Source organism: Nuphar pumila, chromosome 8 (assembly GCF_984573655.1).
Source record: "Nuphar pumila chromosome 8, dmNupPumi1.hap1.1, whole genome shotgun sequence".
Taxonomy (NCBI): Eukaryota; Viridiplantae; Streptophyta; class Magnoliopsida; order Nymphaeales; family Nymphaeaceae; genus Nuphar; species Nuphar pumila.
The window spans coordinates 112,016,077-112,044,013 of record NC_143256.1 but is presented as its reverse complement, the minus strand read 5'-3'; the positions used below and the strand labels follow the sequence as shown (position 1 = coordinate 112,044,013).

Below are 27,937 nucleotides of genomic sequence, written 5' to 3'. Positions count from 1 at the left end.
TCTCAGAAGGTATGTTACACAGTTCTATTTCTTTATCTTATTATTAATAGCTATTTCATAAATTTTGCAATTCAGCATGCCAAATTAATACCACAAATCCGTATTTCCAAATACGAGGCTCATCATGAGACCCCAACCCGTGGAAAATGCAGAACAGTGCAATAAAGAGAAAAATGTCAAAATGTGACTTCTGTGATGCATAAAAACAAGTAAAGACGGAACAAACCAAAGCTCAAGGCTCACCCGGCCTACGATGATTCATTTCGATGCATCACATGCAAAAATTCGAATATCATGACAAATATACAATGATGTCAACATGCTTCCAATTGTACATTCATATATGCCAAATTACAATTATCTACAACATTCATATGCATGTGTCCACGCTATTCATGTGCAAATGTTTATGAAATCATGCCGCACATATGTTTTTATTCATGAATCATCTTAATTAGAAACGTGTGGACATTCATGTCAACACATCACTTTCCCTGCATGAACATACACTTGAAATAAACTTTATGATAGCATATTGCTAAAGCATGTTACATCAAATCAGAGCATAAGAAGAATTTCATTCATTAGCATGTATAAGGATAAATCAACCACACTTAGTGAAATCTGGAAACTAATCACACGACTGAGCACATTCTTTTTATGTGTACACGTGCACTTGGAACCACTTGAAATAGCATATTGCTAATGCATATCGTATCAAATCCAAGCATATGAAACAAAATCCCATTCTGTTGCACGCACAAAGCCAGATTTAATTTAATTAACAAATCTGGAAAAAAATAAAATGCATAACTGAATACACATTTTTTTGTCACAGACCCTGCCTAGCAGAGCCCACTCGGTTGGGCCAAGCAGGCTCAACAGGCTTGGCAAGCTGGGCCTGTCGGTTTGCTGGCCGGGTCCGGCCAGCATGGCCAGCTGAACCAAGCTCGGCTGGTCTGCTTTTCAGATCGCTGGCCTGAGTTATATTTAAAAAGAAAATATATTTTTTTTCTTGTAACCACCTGCTGCCCAGCCGAGCACTGCTCGGCTGGGCACGGCCACTCAGTCAGGCCTGACGAGGCTGAGCCAAGCTGGGACGGGTCTGGCCTGGCCTGACCAACCAAACTGGGTTCGGTTGGTCTACCGACCAGACCCTAATCGAGCTAAAAAAGAAAAGGGCCTGGCAGGCCAGGCCATTAGAAAAATATAAGGACACACACACACACACACACACACACACACACACACATATATATATATATATATATATATATATATATATATATATTTGGAAAAACCTTGAAACCCCTTTGCTTTATATGTATATGTTCATTTTGACAGGGAACAAAACAAGGTATGTATTAACATGCAGAGGCACACACGTATATAGTTTTAATAATGCCTGCACAATGCATATCCAGATTGGGGCTGCGTGAACTTTCATTACTCACAGGTGCCTGAATATGCATATTTTCATTGAGTTATGTATTCATGTACAGAAAATAGAACATGAACATGCATTCATTTCCAAGAATACCTGTATATGTAAATTTATAATCAGGTTCTCACGAATATGCAGATTCATATTTAAGAGTACAAGTATATGCAGATTTATAATCAAGTTAGCTTGAACATGCAGATTCCTGTTTAAGAGTACACTTATATGCAGATTGATGATCAGATTCACACGAACAGGTTCATATTTAAGAATACAAATATATGCAGATTTATAATCAGGTTTACATGAACATACAGATTCATGTTTAAGAATACATACAGATAAAGGATTCTATCACATGCTTCAATGCATCTAACAGTCCATAACATGGACCATCCATGAAAAATGATTTTCGTCAAAAGTAAGTTTTAAAAGAACACTTATAACAATTCTGATTTAGCATATACAGAAATTTATTCCTTGAAAAGACGATTAAAACAAAAAACAAGTCCATGGAAGAGGATCCATAAATTCTCCTTCATATATTTTAGAGTAGACATAAATATCTACTCTTATTCCCATGGATTTCCATCAAAATCATGCATGAAAACCCATCTACATTTAGTTTCTCACCGCTTCAAGAGAGGAGACCCATACCTTTATGTAGATCGGAAGAGGATGATGGTGAAAGACCGAATGGCTGGAGAAGATGGCTCCTCCTTCTTCCTCTCTCTCTCTCTCCTTTCTTTCTTTCTCTTTTCCTTTCCTTTTTTTTTTTGAACTTAAATAACCAAGAGGGGGGGGGAGTTTCCTCATTTGAGGATTCCCTCTTTCCCTTTCAAAATTTTTTCAACTCTTTTAAAAATTGACTTTTCCAAAGTTTCCATTTTTTTTAAAAGTCTCTTCTTTAACTTTCTTTAGTTTTCTTAGGTATGTTTAAGGACTCCATTTAGAAGTCCTAAACAACCATAAAAACAAAAATTCGGAATTAAGTATAATTTATTCATAATTTAGTATTAAATATTTAATAATTATTTAAAAGTTTCCAAAAATAGCCAAATTAACTAAGGAGGCTTTTTAACCTTAATTAACTCCAATTTAAAGCTCCTAAATGGATTTAAAGTTATAAAATCATTGGGCATGAATTTAGATCTGGATCCAAGATCCAAATCCATTTTAAAAATTCCAAATAAATTTTGGACTGGACCAAATCCAGATTAATATGGGTCTTGGATAGAGTCCAGATCCATATTAATGTAGATCAAATCCATCGGATCCAGTCCGATCAAACTCTGGATCCAAACGACAAACTGCTCTTTTTTTGAAAAAATGTGATTTTCGGGCCAACTGGAACTCAAATTCAAAAAAGTAACATACTGTTGCGCTCAGCATTTTGAGACGCATCCAACAACATATTACATGAATATCAAATTTTGCCTAAAAACAACTCGAATTTCGCTTGAATTTAAAAGTCAAAAATTAAACATTTTCTCACGTTTTAAGTGACTCGTTTAGACCTAGTTGATGAGACCTGGGTCAAGCCCAGATTCAAAAGCATTGGTTTAATATCGAGGTTCAAACGATTTTTCTCCCAGACTTAGCTAAATTTGTGAAAAATTTGAAAATGACTAAATGTGAAAATACATAATATTACAAATACTGTGAACATGATAATCCTTGTTTCGATATTAGCTGGCCTGTGGGTACGCACAGACGCGAAACGTAGAAACAACCGAGACTGATCCTGGGGTTTATTATGTTATGTATTTTATGATACCCCAGATAGTTAGCTGAGTCCGCTCCTAATGAGACAGTCAGTGACCAAGAGAGGATTCCCCAAAGGCATTCGTGGTTACGGATGCATTGTACTTCTGCAGAAGTCAATGAGATCTACCACCTAGGATAATTTCTGGTAGTCCCGTCCCCTAACTCCGATGGTTGGGGACACCGAGTCACTTGCCCGATGGATGATTGTTAACAACCTGTCCATCGAAGTTTTTGTATCATCCATCCTCTCTCTTGATGAAAACAAGAGGCGAATGGGCGCGTCAAGGGTTACTTAACTAACGCTCCATCCTATATGCTCTGGTCTTTCATACCCACTCGAGCGTCTTGCTTGTGAAGGCGAATCATCACCATTTTATGTGATTTTAACAAGGTGCTCATTGCACGTTTCGAGGTTGCCATCGACCTCTCATCCTACTCAGTGTAGTACAAACATACCATACTTGTCTAAAGGTATAACAATGATGATAAAGACATGGGTTTCTCAAGGGATAACCTAACACAAAGTTTCACAAGTACATGCTGAAAGGACTTCAAATATTAACATTAGTATGTCTCCGAGTGTATGTGACAAATGTCTCGGGCCGCAGGGCACGAGCGGGTTCCGTTGCGCAAGTTGTAAAAAACCAAAACATTAGTATGATATATGAAGGGAGAAAAAGAAGGGGCAGGGGCACAACCCTTGCCTGCTGTCTGATCTACAAAAGAGACAGGGGCAGGGGGCTCACCCCCATCAGCTTGTTGAAGAAAAAGGAGCAAGGGGCAGGGGCACGACCCCTGCCCGTCGACTGCCGGCTTGACCAAAAAGGGAGACAGAGGGGGTGGGATCGGTTGTCAGGCCGGAAGGTGCTTGGTTGAGTGCTGCTCAGCTGAGCAACAACTCTTGGTAGAGAGGAGGCAGGCGGGGTAGCCTGCCGGAAAATAAGGAGAAGAGAGGGCGCCAAAAGGGGGTGCGGCTGAGCAGCAGGTCGTGCTGCTGTTGGTAAAGGTGGCAGTGACGGTTCAACAGAAAAACAAAGAAGGAAGGGTGGTGTGCAGGTGGGTGGTCTGCCGGCAAACGGAGGGGAGGAAGTGGTGGTGCGCAGGTGGGTGGTCTGCCGGCAAATGGAAGGGAGGAAGTGGTGGTGTGCAGGTGGGTCGTGAGAATGGTGGTTTTCAAGCGGGGTGGGTGGCCACGGTGGTGGCCGCTTGAAGTAGGGCTGGCGCAAGGTGGGTGGTTCAAGCGGCAGCAATGGGCTGCTGGTGGTTCCTGCAAAACAGAAGAGGTGGGGAAGAGGCAGGGTGGTCACAGTTGGTGGCCCACATCACATAATTTGTTTCATTGAGTCTTATGGTAATGGAGATGACAACTTCTTGATCATCCTCCATTCTTTACAAAGAAGAGATAGAGATAGAAAAAAAGAAAGAGAGAAGATAAAATGGAAGCGAAGTACTCTTTGGACACCACGAGCCCACGATCACACAATCCATGCTCTCACGTCCACACAAACAAGTTCCTTAACCAATAGCTCTGATATCATGTAATGAAACCAACAAAATCTCAAAAGATTGCCACAAAGGCTACAATGAGATACAAATGCAAAAATGGTCACTTATGGACCGGAAGAACTCTCACAATGGAGATACACACCAACAGCTCACAAAGAGCATCACAAGTAAAAATATAAGAGAGCTTTCATTAACAAATGCTTAGAAAAGCATTGAGAAACACAATAGGGAAGATCCCTATTTATAAACACAACAAAGGGAAAAGGGGGCAGCCCAACTAGTAGTTGGGCTAGCCCCCAACGATCATAAATACTGTTGGACTAGCCCAATGTCTAGTTGGGCTGTCCCAATCAGTCACATGTTACAAAACTAAATAAAAAACAAAAAATAAAAATAAAATAAAGAGATTACAAATCAGCTCCTAGTGGGCTGATCCCTATTACAAAAGGAAATGACTGCTGGGTATTTCAGTTTACATACAAGTATATATATATGTATATTCACACACATATATAATATACATATGAATATATATTGGGTACAATATCTTAACAGTCTTTGTTTGGCAAATCTTGAGACTTATTGATTCTGTAGTTTGCTTTTGTTAGATAAACACTGCATATGTGTGTGTGCATGCATGCATGAGTGGATGCTTAGACTGCACTGATGTCAAACAGATCTGTCTGTGGATGCTTTTCCTGTCATGGTTATGACTTTATAATGGTTACTTTCTTGAATATTAAAGGTTACTGCTCTATGCATTTGCAGGTCTTCTTGAAGGACACTGATGAGAGAGCATGTGCATACATTGCAGGTCCAGCACCCAATCGCTGGGGATTTACTAATGATGGGGAGGATCTTTTCCAGTCCATGAATGGCCTTTATGTTTTAAATGGTAAGCTACCATATCATATGTTAAGATAAGGGTGTGGATATAGTGTTCAAAACTTCAAATATATAGTTAAAGACTATAGGTGCTCATAAAGCTAGTAAGCCCTATATCTTTGTCATCAAGTTTTTTTCTTCCATTGAAGTAAATAAGTTTTGAAGTTGCTGCAGTAGGTGTGTATGTACAATCTGTATCAGGATTGTATCTAAGGACAACAACACTTTTACCATGTTTGTAATGGATGATTCTGAGAGAAATGGGCTACTCTGGTGGCATTGCAGTAGCTTATTGCTCCACTAGCAAGGGGAAATAAATGAAATGCCAATATCTAAGATACAGTCTTGCAAGCTTTTCTGTCTTAGATAAGGCTTGGCCTCTTCCTTGCACAAGAGTAGACCTCCCAAAACACTTCTAATTCCTCTAGGGTGTGTGAGTTCCTCTCTAATGACTTCTAAACAAATGAGGAAGCCAGCCCTAGGGGGTTTAAATAATTGTGTTTTAGGATTTAAAGACAACAGTCATCGATGGTCGTGGTAGTAAGGGTAAAGCGCTTTATGTCTGTTCAGTAGTGTAGGATGTGTAATATGAATATGTACCATATGTATTTTTAGTTTTTGTGCTAACCTCCCTTTTTTGTATATTGGATTATTTGTGAGGGGTATTTTTGTACTTTATCAAGATGTCCAATATAGTCATTGGGATCTCCCCAACGTCTATATTTATTGTCGTTGGGAGCATCCCAACGACTATATGGGTCCTTGTATAGCCTATATAAAAGGGTTAAAATCCCCTCTTGTTCTTTAATGCTTTTTCTTAAGCATTTAACACTAATAAATATCCTATTTTTTATGTTCTTGTGATTGCCCTTAGCAGCTATTGAATGCACTTGTTGTGCTCTTGTGTGTGCCATTGATTGCCTTTTTGTATTGTCTCTTTGTGGACTTGTGGTTGTTCTTTTTGCTCTTTTTTTTATTTTCTTAGAGGCTTTATTATTTATGTTTGTTTGATTACACTCCACTAATCTTTTTAGAGGTCTATCGACTAGGCACCGCCTAGCGCTTTTGACTACATAGCTAATTAATTAGATGCTTAATGGAAAGACTCCTCTTGCTATGTTAGAATCTTAAGAACATGTTAATATTTGGTTGCATTTGCTATGTTCATGTTCTTCCACAATCTAGGGATAAACTCTACTCTAGATTTATTAAATGTATATTTTACACTGTCACATGGGTGCGTGTCCGGGTGCGACACGGGTGCGGCACAATTTTAAAAATTTTGGACACAGGGACTCGACTATATATATATAGATATTTTTTAAAATATATATATATAATAATAATAATATATCCAGTGTGTGCATATATGTGGATATTGTCCTCTAAAGTTTGGCACCACCATGAGTGTTTTTACAAACTTTGCAAATTGTACTTTTGCCCTTGCAGATAGGGGGGTCCGGGGGCTCCCGCTGCGCGGTCAGCATGCAGGAGTCTAGGGGGGGCCGTAGGGGGGCAGTGCTCCCCAGATTTGTTTTTTCTGGAGCTTATGTTTGAGACTCATGCTATATATATATTTTAAAAATATATAAAAGATCATTTTTTGTCTTAAAAATGGACATTTTTGGACTCAGTCAACGTTGACCGAGTCCAAAAAAGGACAGACTCAGCCTTGGCTCGTTGACTGAGTCTGACTCGACGTTGACCGAGTCCGAGCCGTGTCCGAAGCCGCACCCGTGTCCGCACTCGTGTCAGGGCGTGTCGACTCGGGTGCGACGCCTCCCTAGCCGAGTCCGTGTGACATAGATTTTACATTATTTTCCTACCCAAAAAGAATAGAAGTGTCATGATCTTATTAGTAAGAGATACATGACTATGGATGTCACGAACTTTGAAACCAAACCCTATTTTCACGGTGAAGAGGGTTTCACGAGAGGGAGTTAGTGTCTGCACTATGCTTACCATTAATGCCTGTTGGCACTTGTGAGAATGTCTTGAAGGAAGAGAATGGTAAAAAAGACACTAGAGAATGGACAACCTATGTGAGAGGTGGAAAGTAGAGTTGTGATGCCTAACTTGGTTAGTATTGCTATTAATGAAGTTTGTGAAGATTTAGATCCTAACATCGTACAAAGTGAAGCGGCTTCAAATAATCCATCCAATGTCCTTCCAGATCTTGGCATTTCTATTGGTCCCAAGAATGCGAAATGCTACATACATCTCATCCACTGTCACTTTGTTTCATATACCTCTACTTCTCGAGTCTTGAAAGCATTGGTAGTAAACATTGAGTCAAATCCCATTTCTAGAAACGTGTTAGAGGCATAAAAGAGATGTGCAAAGTGAGTTAAAGGAATTAAAGAAAACTCATATATAAGAAATAACTACCTCACTAGTTAAAAGAAAACCAATAGGGTGTAAATGCATGTCCACCCTTAAATTCTTGGCAAACAGGTCCATTGAGTGATATATGGTTAGATTGGTGGCTAGGGGTTATAGCTAGCCTATAGGGTAGATTATTATGAATCTTATGCTCCTATATCTAAGTTCACATTACAAGGATGTTTATAAGTATGGCTGCACATAGAGGATGTCCCCTTGACCAATTAGATGTAAAAAATGTTTTTCTCCATGGTAACTTAAATGAAGATATCTATATGTTACTGTGAAAATCTCTATAAAAAGAGATTTTGTGTATAAACACAATACTAGAAACACAAAGTGTGCACAAAGGCATAAAAGGAGAACTCTCACAAGTGCACAAAGGCACGGATACAAATGCACAAGCGTAAAAAAAGTATCAACTTCAATATCTTAGGTCCCAAAAGGGGGCTTTACAAAAGTGTAAGTTACAAGGGGGTAACACCCCATATTTATAATACAAGGGAGAGAGGGAACGAGACAGTGTTGGACTCCCAACAACTCTAAATTAGCTCTCTCTACTTTATGCTTTTTGACTTTGGTCAAAAAAGCATAAAGCCAAATAAGTCCAAAAATAAACTAAAAAAGAAAAAGAAACCTAACCTAGTTAAATAAACTAACCTAATCCTAACTAAACTTAAAAGTAAATTAAAACTATGAGATTACATATTAAATTATGTTATATTATTTAACACCCTCCCTCAAACTTAGGGTGGCATAACCGAAAGTTTGCCAAGAAGGAAGTTAAATCTTAGAGAGCACAACGCTTTGGTGAAGAAGTCTGCTAGTTGGTATTCTGATGTAACATATGAAAGATCTATGGTTCTTCTTAAGTATTATTCACGAACATAGTGGCAGTCCATCTCAATGTGCTTCGTGCGCTCATGTAATGTGATTTTTAGCAATGTAAATTGCATTTTTATTATCACAACATAGTTTTGTGGGCCCTTGAACTTGAATATTCATATCTTTTAGCAAGTTGCGAATCCAAACAATCTCCATGGTAGTAGATGCCATGGCTTTATATTCGGCTTCTGTAGATGAAAGTGAGACCTTATGTTGTTTCTTGAATCTCCAAGAAATTAAAGATTTCCCTAAAAAAATACAAAAACCAGTGTTGGAGTGACGGTTATTTGGGTCACCTCCCCAATCAGAGTCAGTATAAGCAATTAAATTCAATTCAGAAGAAGAAGCTAGAAATAACCCATTGTTTACTGTACCCTTTATGTATCTGATGATGCGGAGAATGACTCTCATATGAACTGTAGTAGGACTAGCAATATGTACTGCATGAGAAATATTAGGCCTCGTAATGCTGAGATACGTTAAAGATCCAACCAGTTGCCGGTAAGGTGGGGGATCTTTTAGGAGAATCCCATCATCAATCTTCATCTTTGAACCTACTATTTCAGGAGTTTCACAGACCTTGTTATCTGTGATTCCTGATCTATCAAGAATCTCACAAGCAAGTTTAGTTTGAGACAAAAAATAGCCTCTGTGAGAATAGGCAACCTCAATTCCCAAAAATATGTCAAAAATCCTAAGTCTGACATTTCAAATCTTTAAGTCAGGTTAGATTTAATGCTCTTGATTCCTTTGACATCATCACCTGTTATTAACATATCATTAACATATAACAATAATATAACAATCCCTGCATCAGATTTCTTAACAAACAATGCAATATCAGTATAGCATGAAGTAAAACCATTTTCAGTCATTACATTGTTAAACCTATCGTGCCAAGCCTTGGGAGCTTGTTTCAAGCCATAAAGAGCTTTACGAAGACGAAAAACTTTATTTTTAGGAATTTTCATACCAGGTGGAGCATCCATGTAGACTTTTTCATTAAGATTGCCATTTAGAAATGCATTTTTGACATCCATTTGGTAAATATTCCATTTTCTAATGGAAGCAATGGTGATGAGACATCTGACTGTAACCATACGAGCTACTAGAGCAAATGTCTCTTCATAGTCAATCCTGTATTCTTGACTATATCCTTTAGCTACAAGACGAACTTTATACCTCTCAAGAGATCCATCACTCTTGGTTTTGACTTTGAACACCCATCAACATACTATGGTTTTCTTTCCACTGAGAAGCGTTTGAAATTCCCAAGTGTTGGCTTTCCTAAGCGCTTTGAGTTCATTCTCCATGGCTTCTCTCCATTCAATACATTGTTTGACATCTTCAAAATTTTTCGGTTCAAAATATGAGTGAATGACACTTAAGCAAGCCTGATATTTAGGAGAGAAAGAATCAAAAGATACGAATCTAGAGGGAGTTCTTCTAGTTCTCTCGGTTCTTCTAGGGTTTGAATCATGTGGGGGGATAGATTCGCTAGGTTCACTATATTGCTCAATACCACTTCTAAAGGTGCGTCTATCTCTATGAGTATAGGTGATAGGGTCTCTAGTTATATTTTCTTCTTAAGAGGTAGTAGGGTTAGAGTTATTGTTGATTTCAACCACTTCATTGTCACTGTTATATGTTGATTCATCATCACTAGAGATATCATCATCTTTAAATAAAAGATCAAAGAGAAATGAATAGTCGGCATTTTCTAAATGAGATTCATTCTTTTCAAAGCCACTATCATTTTCTAAAAATGTTATATTCCTTGAGACATAACTTATCATTTTTAGTATCATAACATCGAAACCCTTTTTGGGTTTCAGAGTAGCTAAGAAAAGCACAAAGAATGACTTTAGGTGAGAGTTTATCATTCTTATCTGTAAGGACAAAGCACTTACAACAAAAAACTCTCAATCTATTATAATCAGGTTCTTTTTCATATAGAGTTTCGAAAGGAGAGATTTTATCTAAATTTTTGGATGGAAGACGATTAATAAGATAAACTGAAGCAAGAGCCTCTTCAGCACAAATTTTTTTTGGAATACTTTGGAAAATAAGAAGGGCTTTAGTGGTTTCAATGATATGCCTATACTTCCTTTTGGCTAACCCATTTTGTAGTAGAGTCTTAAGGCACGATCTTTGATGGACAATACCATAGTCTTCAAGATATTTCTTAAATTCATTGGAATCGCCTCCGGAATCGGTCCTAAAAATCTTTAAATTACTATTAAATTGATTCTTAATTATCATATGATATGATTTAAAACATGAAAACACTTCGTGCTTATGTTTAAGGAAATATATCCAACAATATCGAGAAAAATCATCCAAAAAAATCACATAATAGGCAATGTGCTAGTCCCCAAGCATCCGAATGAACAATTTCAAAAGATTTTGTGGTAAACATAGATCTTTGTTCAAAAGGCATACTTCTCATTTTTCCAAGAATACAATCATTACAAGAGAAAGTACTTTTACAAATATTTTTAATAAAATGCAAATATGATAACTTAGTGATGTTGGGATGACCAAGTCTTTTGTGCCAAACATTTATGTCTTTATGTTGGGCCACATTACAAAAAGGGGTTTTAAGGATTTGGAGAAAATCCATATATTACAAGTCTGCCTTCCTAGAGCCTTCTCCAATCAACTTCTCGGACGTGTGATCCTGTATTAAACACTTATTAGATGAAAATTGAATGTCACATCCAAGGCCCGAGAGTTCAGAGATGGAAAGTAAGTTCAAATTCAATTTAGGTCTAAATCTAATTTTGGGAATAAAGAAATTTTGAGTTTCAAAGTTTCCAATCCCCTTAATTTCAAGAGAAGTGCCATTCGCGGTTGAAACAAAAGATGGTGACAAACTTTTAGAATATTCAGAAAGAGAAGAGATGTTTGGAGACATATGAAAAGATGCACCCGAATATAAAAACCAAGAAGTTTTACCTGGAGGAGAATGAGTGAATACGGTAGCACCGGAAATAGCTCCCTTAAGAAGGGATTGAAGAGCTTCCATAATTTGATTTAGAGAGAGAGCTCTACTTGTAGATTCCTCTTTTTGTGGTTGAGATGTGGTTCTCATTGAAGTAGTTTCTTCCATTTAGGACAAACTGGTTTGAAGTGACCGGGTTCCTTGCAAAAGTGGCACACAATTTTGCTATTGTCCCTTCTTCCACCTTGACCACCATTATATCATTGATTTTGATTTTTAAAGTGAGGATGTTTATATGTCCTCAAGTTTTTGCCCGGCCTAGACACGACATTAGCTCCATCACATTCATCTTGATTTGTGGACATTACCAGAACACTTGGATTTTGCTTGCTAATGCCCATACGAGTTTCCTCGCCACTTAACTTGGTAATAACATCTTCAATGGAAGGAGATGTGAAAGAAGATAGAAGAGATGACCAAATTTGTTCAAATTCGGATCGAAGACCATTTATGAAGTTAAAGAAGTGACCTTCCTCTAATTGCTTGTATCTAAGTTCAATAGCTTCGCCACTCCACTTGGGCTCAAGCATGGCAAACTTATCCAAATAGAGGATAATTCAGCAATGCACTCACAAATAGACATCTCATTTTGTTGTAGGGTCAAGACCCTCTTTTGAAGATAGTACTTGTGAGATAAGTCTCGTGAAGTATACATCTCTCAAGATAATGCCAAGTTTCAGAGACTTTCTTGAATTTGCTGATGTTGGCATTGATCTTGGTTTCAACGGATGAGAAGATCAAAGATAAGATCTTGAAGTTTCTTATTTCTCATTCCTCATGTTTCTTTGAATATTCTTCATGAGCCTTTTGTCTTTCTTCTCCTTCAATAATTTTGATTTCTCCTTTTTTAACCATCGTAATTTTTGGTTTGGGTTCCGTTATGGAACCTTGAACATATCCCTAAAGCCCCTTTCCTTTAATATGAGCTTCTATATTTCTGGCCCATACATGATAATTGGAACCATTGAGCTTAAAGCTAAGAGAGAAATGAGAGTCTTTTTCACCCATTAGAGAGATAAGATGAAGGATAAAAAATATGTACCACAAAGAGATTTTAACTCTTACTTGTTGTAGTAATCTTCTAAAATATTTGATGAAGAGAAGTCTTCGTGACAATCTCGAAAAAATTGAAGGCACGCTTTTCGAGGCACTTGATATTGTGAAGAATCATAAGATTTTCCTTCCCAAGCAACCTTGCTTTGATACCATGTGAAAATCTCTATAAAAAGAGATTTTGTGTATAAACCTATGTCACATGGGTGCAGGTGCAACACGGGTGCGACGCAATTTTAAAATTTTTGGACACGGGGACTCGGCTATATATATATAATATTATTTTTTAAAAAAATGCACAAACACAACACAGTCTGTGACTGCAGCACAGTCCACTGTGCACAACATTGTGTATTGTGACTCTTTTTATATATTTTTTAAATAAAAATATAAAAAAAATTCATTTTTTAGGGACAAATGGACATTTTTGGACTCTGTCAAAGTTGACCGAGTCCAAAATGTGGACGGACTCGGCCTCGACTCGTTGACCGAGTCCGACTCGGCGTTGACCGAGTCTAGGCCGAGTCCGAAGCCACAGCCGTGTCAGGGCGTGTCGTCTCGGGTGCGGCACCTCCCTAGCCGAGTCCGTGTGACTTAGGTATAAACACAATACTAGAAACACAAAGTGTGCACAAAGGCATAAAAGGAGAACTCTCACAAGTGCACAAAGGCACATATACAAATGCACAAATGTAAAAAAAATATCAACTTCAATATCTTGGGTCCCAAAAGGGGGCTTTACAAAAGTGTAAGTTACAAGGGGGTAACACCCCATATTTATAATACAAGGGAGAGAGGGAATGAGGGAGTGTTGGGCTCCCAACGGCTCTAAATAGGGCTGTTGGGAGTCCAACACCTCTCTCTACTTTATGCTTTTTGACTTTGGTCAAAAAAAGCATAAAGCCAAATAAGTCCAAAAATAAACTAAAAGAGAAGAAAAAACCTAACCTAGTTAAATAAACTAACCTAATCCTAACTAAACTTAAAAGTAAACTAAAACTATGAGATTACATATTAAATTATGTTACATTATTTAACAGTTACTTCATCCTGGCTTTGTGTTAGTAGGTGACAAGTGTAAATGTGCAAATTGAAGAAAGCTAAATATGTGCTCATCCATCTCCAAGAGCTCGGTTTGACAGAATCAACATGGTGATCACTTAGATCGGTTATGGGAGAAGTCCTAGTGATCATACTCTATTTGTAAAGAAAGATGGAAGATATCCAATTTAATAGTATGTGGATAATATTGTGATCAGTGAGGATGAAGAGAAAGGAATAATAACATCTACATGACATCTTTGATATCAAAGGTCTAGAACATTTGCAGTACTTAGGCATAAAGGTGCTTAGATCTTATCTCAAAGAAAGTATGTGTTGGATTTGTTTGAAGGAACTGACATGTTAGGATGCTAAGGCATAGATAGTCCAATTAAGCAAAATTATAAACTTGAGCTCTGTGATGACAAGAAAATTCAAGATATGGGTAGATATTAAAGATTAGTTGAGCTCATCTACCTAACCATAACAAAACCAGAAATTGTGTATGCATTTAGTGTTGTGAGTTGCTTCATATTTTGAGATACTTGAAACAGTCCCTAAAAGGAGATTCTGTATGTTAACCATGGCGACTTTGATGTTGAGGTGCACACTAGTGTCGGTTTGGCTGGTTCATCATAGGATAGGTCTACATCAAGATATTGGACATTTGTAGGGGAAACTTAGTCTTATGGAAGGGTAAGATGCAAACAATGGTATCCAAATTAATTGCAAAGGCAGAGCATAATCATAATACATAGGGTATCTGTTGGCATATGGTCAAGTCTGCTTAGTGAATTTGGAATAGAAGTAAAGACACCCATTGATGTATTTTGTATCAATAGAGAAACATTCCAAATAGCTTTTGATCCTTCATTCCATGAAAGAACAAACACATTGACATTGATTGCTACTTTATATGGGAAAATATTGAAACCAAGTTGTTTTAGGACGTGTGTTGAAATTCATGTCCAACTTGCTGATATTCTTACTAAAGCCATGTAAAGATCAAGACTTAAACAGATTTCAAGCAAGTTGGGATGATAGATATCTTCCCTCGATATTGAGAATTAGGGTCAAAGGGAAAATATAACAAATATTTCTATAGGATGGCATTTTTGTCTTTTTTACACATTTTTTATTGTTTCTTATTCTTAAAGAGTAATTTTGTCCACAGTATATTACCCTAATTTGGGTACCTCCATGTAGCTAGTTGGCAGTCTGAGGTCTCGTTCGTTAATGAAATTAACCAGACAAATCCCTCTACTAACTGAGAACCGTCATGCACAATATTTACACATGCATGGCTTAATCTTTGCTACACGTCATAAATATTTTTATAGGAGGCATTTTTGTGTTTTACATTTTTTGGGGATATTTTATCTTATTTTCTTAGGAGTAATTCTGTTCGCAGTATATTACCCTAATTTACTACATCTAATATAAATGAGAAAATTAAGTATCGAGATCCTTTCTATTCTTCTTTTTTCCTTATTTTCATTTCTTTTTATATTTTCTGCTGTGGAGGACACAAAAATGTAGATTCCTAGAGTTAAGAATATACTTGGTATTGTGTAATTTTCCGAAGGTTATTCAACATAGCTTGGCCTGAGATATAATTGATATTGCTATTGGATGGTTGCATCATATAGTTACTACTAGGGCCACCTACCATACATGATAGCAGGAACTGAAGTCCATTTGGAATTGGTGGCTGCTTTCGGCCTAGTGGTTCATTTGGTTAGAGAGGAATGACAGATTATTTAACAGTAATTCTACTACAATTGCTTCCATAAATTATATTATCCAAAAAGATATCCTAGCACTTATGGTGGTATGGATGTTAACATCCAAAATGTTTGGTAGACTTTAACAAATTCACCACACTCTCTTTTGCCTTAAAACAACATGGAAATTTGATTGGTGTTTTTCATGGTTGTGCTCAAAGTCATATTTAGTATATTAACTTTTGGTAACATAAGCATCTTTTATTGTGCTCTCTTTCTAAATCTACTAAAATGCTCTTAGCGGTGTCCATTAGTATAAGACATCATGCTAGTATTTCTACAAGTCAACAAGGGTAAAAACATGTAATTAAGCACCTCTAAAGATTAGATGGCATTATCTATATATAGTGGCACTAGTGGCTGAATGTGCATAGTGGCACTAGTGGTTGTCGCAAATCAAAAGGGCCTGTTGGTTGAGGACTCAGCTAAAGTGTAAGCTGAAGTCTGCTGAATTTGCAAGGCAGCACAAGTGGTTTTCACAAATCAAATCAAAAGGACCTGTTTGTTGAAGGCTCAGCTGAAGTGTAAGCTGAATGTTTCTATAATGTACTGCAACTTCCCACCTTGATATGGGAGCCATATTGAGTTGAACTTTAGTCTTTCATTGATTTTCAGGTCTTAGTGTGCTAACACCAGTCTGCTGAAACCCTATAATTTTTCTCTTCTGGAGTGGTTAGGTTACTTATGCTTATTACACGTCAAGAATTGGTTGGTGTATCCATACTTTCAATTTGATGCTAAGGTCAGCATCATTGGCAATTGTGCTTTAGAGTTGATGCATGGTATTCACAAAGAAAATACTTGATTTTTTTCTTTAAAATCTGATTCTTATATCATGTTGCTTTGGTACTAGATATTTGAATGTTGATTAGGTTCATATGCTAGATTAAAAAGGAAGGAAAATAAAATCTTTCTCAATCTCATTGTTCTTCTCATCATTTCATATATTAGTTGTCACTTTTACTTTTTCACTTGTCAAAACATATATGATTGATGCCTCTGCAGATGAACATAATCCGGAAGACCCACTTGACTTTCAAAATAAGGATGAGGAAACATCGCCATCTCATAATATACGCCATCATCCTCTTTTCTTTGGCATCACAATGGGCTTACTAGCAGAGATCATAAATTCCAGGTCAGATTAAGACTTTGCAGCTATGGAAATATTTGATATTCCTGACCTTGTTTGTTCATTCTGTTACGTGCAATACAATGATATCTGAGGTTTCATTGTGATAGCTATCATTCTAGAAACACAACCATGCTTCTTTCATCACTATTTTTTGTTTAGAGCACAGGAAATGTTATCTTGTATTAGGAACAATGATGCGACTTAAGGATGCAATTGTAGGCCGTTAGAATATGTTGTATGGATCACACACACACACAGATATATATAGTTATTTCTAGGTAAACTGAAATACCCATCAAGGATATTTCAGTAATTTCACATTGTAATAGGACCAGCTTATAGGGCTGTTTTTCTTTTCTTTTCTTTTATCTTTGTTTTTTTATTGTTTATTGTTTGTGGCTGTTGGGGCACCCCAACTAATCGTTGGGCTGCTCCCACTCTCCCTCTTGTTTGGTTATAAATAAGGGTTTTCTCCTTGTATTCAATAATGCTTTTCTAAGCATTTTCATTATTCAATATAATTTATATTTTTACATTGTGTTGTAACTTGTGTTTGGTGATTATCTCTTTTGTGAGATTGTAATTGGTCCATTAGAGACCCTCTTGTGGTTGTGCACTTTTGTATAGCCCTTAGTTGGACTGTGAAATTATTTCTTTGTTATTGCACTGCCAATATGTTAAAAGAGGCCCATTAAACTGCAAGAAATTTCTTTTATTGCACAAGCTTCACATGAAGCCGCATATTGCTCTCTGAGGCCCATGGTTAATCACATTACTGCTTACTAGATTTATAATTGATGGGTATAACCCTGTAATTATGGTACAAAAAATATCTTTTGATCTTTTTCATGCGACACCTTAAAGATCGCATCCTTAACTTGAAAATTATGTCTCACATGGAGGATATTCTGAATTTATTGTGATAACTCCAAAAATATATAATTATGATAATTAACTAAAAAATCTTGTGTTTTTTCATATCCTTTATCACCATTTTTAAATGATTATAATAAGATCTTTATTTCATTTTCATTTTTGTTTATATATATATATATTTTATGTGGGTAATTTTTAAAAAAACTAAAATTTTTCCTCGTGAAGAAAAACCTAGTAATGAGACTTGTGACACTGAGACATCTCTTCCTATCTCAATAGAGATGATCTTTTGATCATGTTCCATCTCGTATAAATGAGCATGATTACATCTCATTACACAATGTGCTAAACAGCATTTGGCAACAGGTTAGTAGCCTATCACACCCGCAAGGGAACCTAGTGCTTGCGTGAAGCCTGCACCAGTATTTTTTGGGATGGACTAGATCAAAACCAGGTCTTTGACATGGATCATTAGGTTGTGGATGTGGATTGCCAGGTGACTAGAATACCCCATGCATGGAGTATTACATAAACCCAAGCACCAGATCATGGGCAATCCTGACCTAACCCAAATCCTACTCACATGCAGGAACCTACATTTTATTTTTTGTTGTAGCAAAACTTGGTGTTGGAATATTTTGTTATACAACATTTTATTTTCTTTCTATTATGGATGAAGGTAAAGTCATAACACATGCATCCTAAAAGATTTTCAACCTTTGATGCACAGGCTATTTACAACTGTCAGGGATTCTTTGGGCTTGACCTATGATGTTTCCTTTGAAGTGAGCCTTTTCGACAGGCTGAATCTTGGGTGGTATGTAATTTCTGTGACATCAACTCCTGGCAAGGTATGTGGGTTATGTCGTGTTGCTTTCTTCAATTGTTTCTTAGTTAATAGACCCTTGATTTGGATAAAAATGCAGGTTTATAAGGCTGTGGATGCTTGCAAGAGCGTTCTAAGAGGGTTGCACAGCAGCAAGATAACTCAACGGGAGCTGGATAGGGTTTGTAACTCTCGACTGTGAAGAAGTCTTCAAAGAAACTATGTGCACAAAAGCTCTAAGTTCTTAATTTGTGATGTGTGCACAAAGGCACAAGATGAATACTTGAAAAAGTGTGCACAATGGCACAAGATGAACACTTACAAAAGATCACAAATGCTCAAAGGCATAAAAATAAAATAGAAACTTTATTGAATGTTGGGAGAGCTTTTCCCAAAAGCTTAACAAATACAAAGGGGGTGAACCCCTATTTATACACATAGTGAGGCGTTGGAGGGGCTCCACATATAGACGTTGGAGGGGCCCAACATCTATAATGTGTCCCCCCCAAAGGCTGGAAATAATGAAAAAAAGAAAAAGTAAAAATGAAAAAAATAAAAAGATGAAAAAGAATACAATCATATTCAAAAGAGAATATGCGTAAAAGTGAAAATGACAATTTTACCCTTATCGGGTATTACAAAAAAAATAATATATATATATATATATATAGTTTACATTTTAACATCCCCCTTCAAACTTATGGTGTGATGACTGAAAGTTTGCCAAAAAGAAAATTAAATCTAGGAGAACATAGTGCTTTAGTAAAGAAGTCAGCCAGTTGATATTCTGATGTTACATAAGGAAGATCAATGACTTTCTTCAGGTATTCTTCTCCAACATAATGGCAGTCCATCTCGATATGCTTTGTGCGCTCATGAAACGTGTGATTCTTGGCAATATATATTACACTTTTGTTCTCACAACATAGTTTTGTAGGCCCTTGAACACGAACCCCCATATCTTCCAGCAACTGCCAAAGCCAAACAATTTTCGTGGTTGTAGTTGCCGTGACTCAATACTCAGCCTCAGTATAAGAAAGAGGCACTTTCTGTTGTTTTCTTGCATCTCTAAGAAACCAATAATTCTCCTAGAAAGGCACGAAAACCAGTGGTGGAGTGACATTTATTTGGGTCACCTCTCTGATCAAAGTCATTATAGGCAATTAAATTTAATTCAGAAGATGAAGATAGACATACTCCCTTATTTATGAATCCCTTTATATATCTGATAATTCAAAGAATGACACTCATATGAACTAATGTAGGGGCATGCTGAAATTGACTCGCAACATGAGAGATATCCGGTTTGTTAAAATATGTTGATCCTTAAATGTACATATATATATTTATATATATATATATATATATATAAAGATACGTATACATATATATATATATGTATACATATCTCTATTTATATATATAAATATATATATTTTATCTTCCTAAAATACCCTCAAGGGTATTCTTGTAAATTAGCATTTTACGCATATTCCAATTGGAATATGCATTGTAATTTTTGTTTTATTTTTATTTTTTGTTTTTTATATTTTTGGTTTTCGTACCACATTGGGGGCCTCCCAAAAGTGACGTTGGGAGCCCCCAACGGTCACAAATGTGACCGTTGGGGGCTCTCCAACGTCCCCTTTGGGAGCCCCCAAGGTGGTCCCTTTTCATGCTTATAAATAGGGGATTTCCCCTTTGCATTTGGAATTCTTGAGGGAGCTTATGCTCCATTGTAATGGGTTTTTTACCCCTTTTTCATTATTCTTCAATGATATGCAACTTATGACTTTATGTCATATTTTTCCCTTTTTATGGGTTTTATGTGTTAGCACATTATGTGCTTATGTTGTTTCCCTTTAATGGGTATATTTGCACTCCACGTGCATAAGTATGGGTTCATTATTGAACCCAATGTATTCCAAGTCACTTTCTAACATGGTATCAGAGCAAGGTTGAGATCAAGTTGCTCTTTGGTGCATCGGGAAGCGTGGTATTCAAGAATTTCTTAAAGAAAAATGGTGAAGTATTCATTTCTCTCTATTGTCTTTCTTATAGTTATTCGGTATGCATTCTATTTCTTTGAGTATTGTATGAAGAATGGAATATGTTCTTTTCTTTATGTGTGATTTTTGTCATTATGTCTTTTTTGAGTTTCTTGCTACTCCATTGAATCGTTTTCGTATGTTTTTCTTTGAAAAACTTTAAATGATAACTTGTTTGGCGAAAAATTAGATATATGATTGCTCAAAACTTGCTTTAATGGGTCGGTAAAAATTTATGACCGTTGGAACTTTGAATTTACATTTTAAACCTAACCTTGTTTATGAAAATACCTTTATATGAATGTTTAGTCTTTAAAGAAAGGTATGTTAAGATTAAAATGCTTGTGAAATATAGTTTTTTGAAAAATGTTTGGCATATATGAAAAATTCCATATTATGTGTCCGTTTTATATGAGCAACATTTAATTAAGAAAGTTTTTTTTTAATACCGGTTGAATTAAGTTTTAAAATGGTCTTATGGAATATGGTGATTTTCTTTCCATCTTTACACTCTTAAGGATGTTTTCAACATTTAGAGAGTTCTCTCTCTTTTCAATAAGAGACATTTATATTTTTATGTTGTGATTGTCTCTTGTGGGTTTTGGTGTTTGCCCTTTTGTTTGTTCATTAGTGAATGTTGTAAGTGCTTAATGCACTCTTTTGCTTTTCCGCATATTTCATTACAAAAGTTATGGTCTTCACTAATGTTTATTGTGTACTTATTTCATTAGGAGTAGGTAATAATCTATTAAGTCATGTTTTTCGATAAAACTTAAGAGTGTTAAATTTTTCCTCAATAAATGTTTACTTTTTATTTAAGCCATAGTACAATCTTATTTATCATAAGGTTTTGTTAATGAATCTATTTTGTTGGGATTTCTTCCACTTTAATGGAGTTTTCTCCTTCTTTGGGAGTTGTATATGTTTGTTTGTTCAAACTCTCCTTAAGGAGCCTTTCGGTCCTTATAATCTTCTTGTGAGTATATACTCTTTTATGAAGATTTCATGATTGTTTATCATTTTTAAGTTGAAATAGTAGATTTCATAAGTTTTTCGAAATTCACCGTCTTTATGAATGCCTATATTGGCCTAAGTTTGTTATTTTTGAACTTCACCAACTTCACCGTTTAATTGCACCTTATGTCTTTCATAGTTAAGGCTTGTTTGTTCCAAATCGGTTCATACACATGATGTTGCTTAATATTTCATGTTATGTTGCATAGTAAGCCTTTTTTGGTGTACAAGACTTCTTTTGAAGATTAAGCATAATTCGTGGTTATGCAAAATTGTTTTGATGGATTATATTGGACCTTTGATTCAATTTGTTAATCGGTCCTCTTTGTAAAAATTTTTTATTTGGAAAATGATTCCTTATGTGTTTATTGCCCTTTTGTGGCATTTATGTTTGTCCATCACATGTTATTTAATGCATCATTGTTTTGGCCTTATTATTGTTTTATTAGAGATGTTTGTTGAGGTGAGTTATGGGCACCTCGTGTTATATCATTTTAGATTGTCCAAATTGCCATATTATAGATGGTGGTTGAGGTGAGTTATGGGCACCTTGGGACTCTAGAATGATTTGGTATATGATCTCTAATTATGAGTGTGACACTCGTTGTTATGTCTTTTTAGATTGTCCACTTACCATATTATAGATGGTGGTTGAGGTGAGTTATGGGCACCTTGAGACTCTAGAATGATTTGATATATGAGTGTGTCACTAGTTTGTTCTTGTGCCATTGATATTATGGATGCTTCTAAGTAAATGTGATGGACATATGATATTTGAAACCTTAAATGTTTTAAGGTACATTTAAAATCAAGATGTTTTGGGATTATAACCCAACCTTTTATTTGTTTATGAATCTTATGAGTGCATTTGCACATTTGTGATTCCGTATGTTGTGCTCGTTGTGCACATGTGTTCTTGTGATTTTGCACAAGTATTCTAAGTGTTCTTGGTGTGTGTATGTTCACACATTTGTTCTCAAGAATTTTATTTTATCGATTATAGTATCTTGTTGAAGATATTTTTTACATGCATGTTATTGTTATGAGAATTCATTTTAAAAGGAGTATTGTTTTATTCGAGGTTTATTTTTATTACAAGTTTATTGCCTCAAAAGTCTTTTCCTTTTATGCCCATTATCTAAGTGTCATCATATGTAGACAAGAATTTTATTACACCTTCGTGTGTTTTTAGCCCTTTGTTGGCTTTTGCTCTCTTGGTCTAGTAGCTGAACACACTTGTCTTGAGTGTTTTTATATGTAGACAAGGCACGTTGATTCACACCATGGTGTGTGATTTTTAGCCTATGTTGGCGTTTGTGTCCTTGTTCTAGTCGCTTAAGATGTATGCCCATGGTTGACTTATTTCATTCATTTCTAAGTGCTATCATATGTAGACAAGAGATGTATTATGTTTTAGCCCATGGTTGGCTTATTACTTTTGTTCTAGTAGTTGAACATACTTGGTTTTAAGTGTATTTTTTACGTAGACAAGAGATACTTTTTAGTCCATGTTGGCATGTATTCTCTTGTTCTTGTCGTAGATGCACTTATTTCAAGTATTATTATATGTAGACAAGAGGTTCTTTTACACACCTTTGTGTGTGTCCTTGGCCTTTAATGACTTTATATTCTTGATCTAGTAGCTTATACACTTGATTTATGGGTTTTGGAGGACTAATGAGGAAGATGTTTGTAATGGATAAACTATTGTTGAAATTGGCAAAATTTCATTCATGACTTGTGTTTTTTAAGCAAATCATATTTTTGATATGCATATCAAATTGATTTCTTAGCATTTAATCTATATATTAAGTGCTTATGGTTTTTGCCACCCTTATATGCAAAATGTGTATTAAGTATGTCTTTCATAAATGATTTTAAAACCTTGTGAACTCTTGGGTTTATTTTGCCTTAAGTATGCTTGGAGACTTTGTTTCTCTTGTTTGGCACTTCATTACATGTTTGAAGCATGTTCATTAATGAGTTCTTTGAGTATTAATTCATTTCATGATAAGTATATGCATATGCTCTTTATGGCCTTTTTGGGCCCTCATTCAATAATGTTTATGTATATCATGCCTCTTCGTAGGCTTATTGTGGTGTCCCTTAGTGGACCATTTTGTTATTCCCCATTATGGGGTTATATTTGTCCAACGTTGGACCTTATGAATGCATTATGCATTCTTGCAATTTATTTCTGCATAATTTGCTTCCGCTCATTTTGTTTTAAACATGATATATGATTTTGAAACTTTGGTGTCATTTTTGCATAATTTGCATCTCTTCTAACCTGTGCTAGTTAGAAATGTTCCATTTGAATAAAAGTACAAAGATTTGTTTTACTTGTTTCTTTGTTGTTATTTCACAGGATCTTGGATACAGGACAAAGAGAAGTACCCTAGATAGTTCGAGAAATTTGAAGACAATAGGAGGAAGGCCTTTTCAAGTTCCATTGCATCCTTGCCGGAGCCTCTTGGAGTCTTGCCCTTTGTTCAATCTTTTCGTTTCCTCGCAAAGATTGAGGGGGGGGTGTTAAAATATGTTGATCCTTAAATGTACATATATATATTTATATTTATATATATAAAGATACGTATACATATATATATATGTATACATATCTCTATTTATATATATATATAAATATATATATTTTATCTTCCTAAAATACCCTCAAGGGTATTCTTGTAAATTAGCATTTTACGCATATTCCAATTGGAATATGCATTGTAATTTTTGTTTTATTTTTTGATTTTTATATTTTTGGTTTTCGTACCACATTGGGGGCCTCCCAAAAGTGAAACGGTCACAAATGTGACCGTTGGGGGCTCTCCAACGTCCCCTTTGGGAGCCCCCAAGGTGGTCCCTTTTCATGCTTATAAATAGGGGATTTCCCCTTTGTATTTGGAATTCTTGAGGGAGCTTATGCTCCATTGTAATGGGGTTTTTACCCCTTCTCCATTATTCTTCAATGATATGCAACTTATGACTTTATGTCATATTTTTCCCTTTTTATGGGTTTTATGTGTTAGCACATTATGTGCTTATGTTGTTTCCCTTTAATGGGTATATTTGCACTCCACATGCATAAGTATGGGTTCATTATTGAACCCAATGTATTCCAAATCACTTTCTAACACGGTTTAGTGATGCTAAGATATATCAAAGACCCAACCAGTTGCCTATAAGGAGTAGGATCTTCTAGTGGAACCACATCATCAATTTTCAACTTTGCTCCTACTACTTCAGGAGTTTCGCAAGTTTTTTCATATGTAGTTCTTGACCTGTCAATAATCTTACAAGCAAGTTTAGTTTGAGATAAAAAATATCTTCTGTGAGAATAGGCAACTTCTATGCCTAAAAAATATGTCAGAAATCCTAAGTATCGTATTTTAATCTTTTCTGTTAATGTAGACGTGATACTCTTAATTCCTTTGGCATCATCACCTGTGATTAACATATCATCAATATATAATAGTAAAATCACAATTCCTACATCAAATTTCTTGACAAACAAAACAATGTCAGTATAACATGAAGCAAAATTCATTTTCTACCATTAAATTGTTAAATCGATCATACCAAGCCTTGAGAACTTGTTTCAAGCCATAGAGAGCTTTTTGTATACGAAGAACCTTACCTTTAGGAACAACCATACCCGAAGGAGGATCCATATAAACTTTTTCATTTAGTTCTCTATTTAAAAATGCATTTTTAACATTCATTTGATATATGTTCCATTTTTTAATAGAAGCAATTGTAATTAGACACCTAACAGTTACCATTCACGCGACAGGAGCAAAGGTTTCATCGTAATCTATTCCATATTCTTGACTATATCCCTTGGCAACTAGACGGACTTTATATCTCTCAAAGGTCCCATCACTCTTAATCTTGACTTTAAAAACCCACCTACATCCTATTGGTTTCTTTCCTCTAGGTAAATCTTGAAATTCTCATGTTTTAGCCTTTTTAAGAGCATTAAGTTCATTATCCATTGCATCCCTCCATTTTACTATTTTCTTGGCTTCTTCAAAATTCTTAGGTTCCGCATATGAATGAATGACAATAAGACATGCTCCATGTTTAGGTGAGAATGATTCATAGGATATAAATCTAGAGATGTTTCTTCTAGTTCTTTCGGTCCTACGAGGATTATTTGTTGAAGTAGACTCATTGGATTCACTATATTTCTCAATTGCACTTCCAAAAGTGCTTTTATCTCTATGGGTATAGGTGATTAGTTCACAAGATATTACTTCTTCGGTAGGAGGTTCAAAAGATGGAGAATCATTACTTTCTTGTATCTCATTACAAGGAGCATCAAATATCATTTCATCATCACTAAAAATATCATCATTTCTAGGTAGTAATTCAAACAAAAAGGAATAATCCATATTATTTTCATGAGGTTCATAATCTTCAAAACCACTAACATTTTCTAAAAAGGTTACATTCCTAGAAATATACAATTTATTATTTTTAATCATAACACCTAAATCCTTTTTGTGTTTCCGAGTATCCAAGAAATGTGCAAGGGATAACTTTTGGTGAAAGTTTATCATTTTTGTCGATAAGAACAAAACATTTGCATCAAAAAACTCTTAGTCTATTATAATTGGTTTTTTTTTATACATAATTTCAAAAGGTGACATGTTATTCAATGTTTTTGAAGAAAGACGATTTATAAGATAAACGGATGCAAGAGCCGCCTCGACCCAAAATCTTTTAGGAATTTTTTGATAAATAAGCAAGGTTCTAGTGGTTTCAACTATATGTCTATGTTTTCTTTCGGCTAAGCCATTTTGTTGAGGTGTTTTGGGGTACGATCTTTGAAGAATAATTTAATTAATCTCAATATAGTTTTTAAATTCATTTGAGAGATGCTCTCATCCAGAATCAATCTTAAGAATCTTTAACTTACCATTGAATTGATTTTTAACCATCATGTGATAGGTTTTAAATAACGAAAAAACCTCATGTTTATGTTTAAGAAAATAATATATCTAACAATATCTAGAATAATCATCAACAAAGATTACATAATAAGAGAATCCTCCTTTAGATATAGCGGGTGTCGGTCCCCATACATCCGAATGCACAATTTCAAATGGTTTAGTTGTAAACATAGTTCTTTGTCCAAAAGGCACGATTCTCATTTTTTCAAGAATACAATCATTACAAACGAAGTTATCTTTAAGGTCTTTAACAAAATGTAAACAAGAAAGCTTGGCAATATTGGGATTGTTAAAATGTATACTCAAAAACATTATTGTAAGTATAAATATATATACTTATATACATAGAGATACATATACATATATTATATGTATACGTATCTCTATATATAAGTATATATATTTATATATTTTTCCCTTTTTCTCTTTTACATAAAAGGGTATTTCTGTCATTTCACATTTTGCGCATATTCCATTTGGAATATGCTGTATTTCTTTTCTTATTTTTTTGTAATTTTTTTTTAATTTTTATTTTTGTAAAAGGTGCATTGGGGGTCCCCCCAATAGAGTCGTTGGGGGGCCCCCAACAGTCACAATTGTGACTGTTGGGGGCTCCCCAACGACTCCTTTGGGGAGCCCCCCTTTGCACCCCATTGCTCTTGTATAAATAGGGGTGTTCCCTTTTGTTGTAAAATAAGCTTGAGAGTCTCAAGCATTTGCTTCCATTTTATGAAATACATGCATTATTGCATGTTTATTATTTATACGCTTTTTGCGTATTTTGTTCAAGTGTTGTGAGAGTGCTTTCGTGCACTTCTTCTATAAAGTATTTATGCTTGTATGCGTATTGTCTATTCGTAGACAATTTCACATGGTATCAGAGCAAGGTTGGTGATTGAGGATCGTGGGATTCTTTTTTTTTTCAAGTGCCTCGAAAACCGTGCCTTCGGATCCTTAGAAGTTGAAGTGGTGGATCTTGCTTCTCAAATATTTTAGAAGGATCTTGTGTAAGCTAGAAGTTGAAGCATTGTGTTGGTACGCCCTTTTCTCTTTTTCTTTACTCCTTAATGGGTGAAAAAGAGTCTCACTTCGCTTTTGGCTTCAAGTTGAATGGGTCCAACTATCATATTTGGGCCGGGAACATGGAGGCTCACATAAAAGGTAAAGGATTATGGGGTTATGTGCAAGGCACAATTCCGGAACCGGAACCTAAAATAACCGTGATGAACGAAAGTGAAATCAAGATTCTTTAGGGAGAGGAAATGATCAAAGCTCTTGAAGAATACTCCAAGAAGCACGACGAATGGGAAATGAAGAACTTCAAGATTCTTT

At 35.6% G+C, this 27,937-nt stretch overlaps 1 protein-coding gene across 2 annotated transcripts in view; it reads left to right on the top strand.

Annotated features, from left to right (window-relative positions):
* The window catches only part of SPP (Insulinase (Peptidase family M16) family protein), a 95,507-nt gene that overhangs the window by 48,383 nt on the left and 19,187 nt on the right, over nucleotides 1-27,937 (top strand). Inside the window, exons 18-21 of one of the 2 annotated variants that reach the window (XM_090016398.1) lie at nucleotides 5,483-5,609; nucleotides 16,754-16,886; nucleotides 18,490-18,610; nucleotides 18,686-18,766. In XM_090016398.1, the coding sequence (XP_089872524.1) occupies nucleotides 5,483-5,609; nucleotides 16,754-16,886; nucleotides 18,490-18,610; nucleotides 18,686-18,766 (462 nt within the window). Of the gene's footprint in view, nucleotides 1-5,482; nucleotides 5,610-16,753; nucleotides 16,887-18,489; nucleotides 18,767-27,937 lie in introns of both variants that reach the window. The other variant, XM_090016397.1, reaches the window with a different exon arrangement.